This window comes from Otolemur garnettii, unplaced genomic scaffold (assembly GCF_000181295.1).
Source record: "Otolemur garnettii isolate 467f Iridium unplaced genomic scaffold, OtoGar3 scaffold00054, whole genome shotgun sequence".
Classification (NCBI taxonomy): Eukaryota; Metazoa; Chordata; class Mammalia; order Primates; family Galagidae; genus Otolemur; species Otolemur garnettii.
In genome coordinates this window covers 2,570,314-2,574,244 of record NW_003852449.1, presented here as the reverse complement: position 1 = coordinate 2,574,244, position 3,931 = coordinate 2,570,314, and the positions used below count along the sequence as shown (strand labels likewise).

The following is a 3,931-nucleotide window of genomic DNA, read 5'->3' as shown; positions in this document are numbered from 1 at the left end:
GGGCCAGGACAGAGACAGCACATCCACCCGCGGAGCACGGGCCAGGACAGAGACAGCACATCCACCCGCAGACAGACAGAGTCAAGCACCTCTGAGCCCCACAGAGACTGCGACAGGATGTTCACATGAAAGTGAACACTGTGAAAAGAACTAAGTATTCTTCAGACAAACAGTCTAAACATTTAAAAATTACCCAAAGGAGGCTTGGTACTCTTAGCACAGTGGTTATGGCACCAGCCACATACACCAAGGCTGGAGGGTTTGAACTCGGCCCGAACCAGCTAAACAATAGTGACAACTGCAACAAAAAACAGCCGGATACTGTGGCAGGCACCTGTAGTCCCAGCTACGTGGGAGGCTGAGGCAAGAGAATAACTTAAGCCCAAGAGTTTGAGGTTGCTGTGAGCTATGACACCATGGCACTCTACCAAGGGCAACATAGTGGGACTCGGTCTCAAAAAAAAAAAAAAGTACCCAAAGGAGTAAAGAGATGGCTACACTTTCTCATCCCGGGATGTTAAGTTCATCAACTATTAGGGCCAATAGTCCAGAGAGGCTGTGCTCACCTCTGAGATTCATCTGGTGAGCTGGCGTGCCACTGGATTCTTCTTTGCTCTTGTAGCATGAAATAGACGTGTCTTTGAAGGTGCACCAATACTGCTTGTAACCTTTCAGGGTCAGCTTTTTTGGCCTATGTATCAAATGAAAGAGGAAAACCATTCTGATGTAATTTACTAATGCTATATTTTTAGTAGAAAAGTTATACAGTATTACCAGTCTGAGGTCCAGGTTTACATATGTTAAAATCAGATCCGTTTGGCCAGTGTCCTACAGTCAATGCTGTCACTGAATTTGCCCCTCCTTTCTCTCAGGAAAAATCACACAGTGAGGGGGAGAGGACAAAGACAATAGGGAATGTCCCCCAGTACTTCTCAGCTGCAGCCACCCATGCATCACCAGCAGGTCACACGGGGAGCACAGGAAAGGAGGTGTGGGAATGTCAGCACCCGGGTCAGAGCCAGGGTCTCACCGCTCTGCCCACAGGCGGGTGGGAGTTTGCAGGGCTGCCCTGGAGCCGCGTGTGGAAGCAAGTGTAACCGGCAGGGCAGGGAGTGGGATGTGCCCCACCCCAAGGGTATGTTCCAATGAGTACGTTAACTTGCCACTCCAATGCCAACAGCAGAAAGAGGACAGAGTGACCACAACGGAGACTGTGAGGAACATGCAGAAGAAAAGGCTGAGTGCGGGAGGGCAGGGCGGGACAGCAGCAGCAGAAATCTTGCTTATCTCAGAAATGTTGGATATTTCAAACTTTACGTGTTCACTGTATTTATTCTATAATAGCTTTATATCTTACACAAAGGGAAAAAAGTATATTCTACATCACCTCCTTTCTTTCTCCTCCCTCTCTGCTGTAATGCTCAGTTCTCTTGATTCTATGGAATGTAACTGAATTGACTGCTTAAATATTTCGGCAAGATATACTGGAACCTTAGATAAAATGCTCCATGAACAAATGAACAGAATTCAGCAGAATCCAGGGCTCTGAACAAAGAAATCGGCTCTGGTGGCAACAGTTTTGTTGCTGCTGCTTTCCATGAGGTCAGCGGGGCCCTGTCAACACTTTTACTAAATTTCAGCATCTACATCATGCACCGTGGGTCTCACGACGTTTTTATAGGAGAAATTTTTATCTTTGAGCACTATGATTTTAATTTGATAAAGGTAATTGTTTTCTCTCGTTATAATTCAGGGTTAAGTGGTAAGTCCTTTTACAGATGTATCTGTCAGTCAATAGACGGTGAGTTTCAATGATGTGAACGCGACTATAAGATGGACATAAAATCACTCATTCATATTCTGAATCCCTCCCTCTTTTGTACTTACTTGAAAACTTTAATATAGTCAGCAAGTTCAGGGATGGAAGTAATGTCACCCTAGGGAGAGAGTTCAGTAATATTCAGATTTAAAAAAAAAATCTATCTAATGTCTGTCTAATTATGTAAAACAGAATTACATAATAATATAGATAACAAAGATTTTAAAAACACAATCACATTACATGGCATTATGCATACATAGTCTTCTTGATGGAAAGACATTTCCAAATAGCTTGAAAAGTTAACAAAAATTTGATGAAAATAACAATTTATATAGTCCACCAGAATATATTATGTTACTTCTTCTAATATAGCTAAAAATGCATGTGGTAGCATATAGAAAATCCATAAATCGTTAAGAGCCCTGGGATAAGTGTTTCTTCAGCAATAACTAATTCTAACTATTTATTTAGAGACAGAGTCTTACTTTGTCACTCAGGCTGGAGTGCCACGGTATCATTATAGCTCACAGCAACCTCTAATTCCTGGGTTCGAGGATCCTCCTGCCTCAGTTTCCTCAATAGCTGGACTACAGGCACCTGCCAGGATACCTGGCTAATTTTTCTGTGCTCAGTAGAGAGGGGATCGGATCTTGCTCTTGCTCAGGCTGGTCTTGAATGCCTAGCCGCCTCCCGGAGTGCAAAAGATTGCAGGGTGAGCCACTATGCCCAGGCTCATTCCTAACTGTAAAACCAAACTTTGCATTAAAAAATTTTTCTCTGGGCTCGGTGCCTGTGGCTCAAGTGGCTAAGGCACCAGCCACATACACCTAAGGTGGCGGGTTCGAATCCAGCCCGGGTCCGCCAAACAACAATGACGACTGCAACCAAAAAATAGCCGGGCATCGTGGCGGGCACCTGTGCTCCCAGCTACTTGGGAGGCTGAGGCAGGAGACTCGCTTGAGCCCAGGAGTTGGAGGTTACTGTGAGCTGTGATGCCGCAGCACTCTACTCAGGGGGACAGCTTGAGGCTCTGTCTCAAAAAAAAATTTTTTTTTCTCTGATAAATTGTTCTCTTGTTAATATTACACATATGCACATCACTGTGTTTTCCTCTGCAGAAATGGTTTCCTACCACGCAGTATGTCAAATACCTGTCTTTACTGTGTACTAGGGACTAGTATATTACCTCTTAAAAAGCTTCCATGAAAGTTTCTGAAAAAAGTCCCTATCTGACTTCTCTAAAGCATTAAACATTTCTCTTCACCCCTCAAGTACTGAGAGATTTTGGCAAGAACCAGAGTACATAAAAAGCTATGCATCGATTCAAACTAAAGTAGAAGGTACAAAGACTGACCCTACCAAAACTGTTGATGTTTTACCCCCTTCCAGAGTAATCTCCAGGTCTGACAGGGCGGCGTCCACTTCATCGACTTCTTTGTCGCTGTTGTTCAAGTGGTTCTCTGACGTCATGATCGACAGCTTGTTGATATGATACTAGAACCAGAAATACTTTATTAAAATGGTAAACTCTATATAATTAAATAGAAATGGTGAAACTCTATAATTAAAATTACTATCTGCATGTACAGTGAATGCTTTTCATCACCTAATCTGAAAAGCTAAAAGTGTCCAGGAACTAGAACCAGAGCAAAGTAAAGGGCAGGGCACCTGGAATCCATATCCTACACCCGCTGCAAGTATCTGACGGATGTACTGTCTTTGGATACCCACAAGTGAACTCAAAGTCTGCCGGTCCTAAGACCTAGAGAATTAACTGGTTCTCAACTAAGCTCCCACTGTAAAGATCGATTTTTGACTTTTTTTCAGCGTGGTCTTCCCCATGTCTGGACTCTGGATTTCAGCGAAGGCACAGATTAGGCGGAAAGTCTTTTGCAGAAATGGATTAACACTGAATACCTAGTACTACTGCCCAGAAGGAAAGTGATCGCTATCATGTTGAAATCAAAAGCTCCACCTCTCGCCCATCCTCTATTCAGTGCTCTAATTCTCAGCTCATGCAAGGTCACGGTTCCCTGTGAGTGTGCACAGAAGCCCCACGCAGATGTGTGTGTGTATGGGCGCCTGTGCCTGTGCAGAGGGGCACATATG

At 43.9% G+C, this 3,931-nt stretch overlaps 1 protein-coding gene across 2 annotated transcripts in view; it reads right to left on the bottom strand.

Moving 5' to 3' along the window:
- Nucleotides 1–3,931, bottom strand: part of FERMT2 (fermitin family member 2) — an 85,995-nt gene that overhangs the window by 15,934 nt on the left and 66,130 nt on the right. For both annotated transcript variants that reach the window (XM_012806577.2, XM_003792134.3), the window contains 3 exons: nucleotides 3,182–3,316; nucleotides 1,888–1,937; nucleotides 567–691 (listed from right to left, as the gene is read on the bottom strand). In XM_012806577.2, coding sequence (XP_012662031.1) covers nucleotides 567–691; nucleotides 1,888–1,937; nucleotides 3,182–3,316 — 310 coding nt within the window. The remainder of the gene's footprint in view (nucleotides 1–566; nucleotides 692–1,887; nucleotides 1,938–3,181; nucleotides 3,317–3,931) is intronic.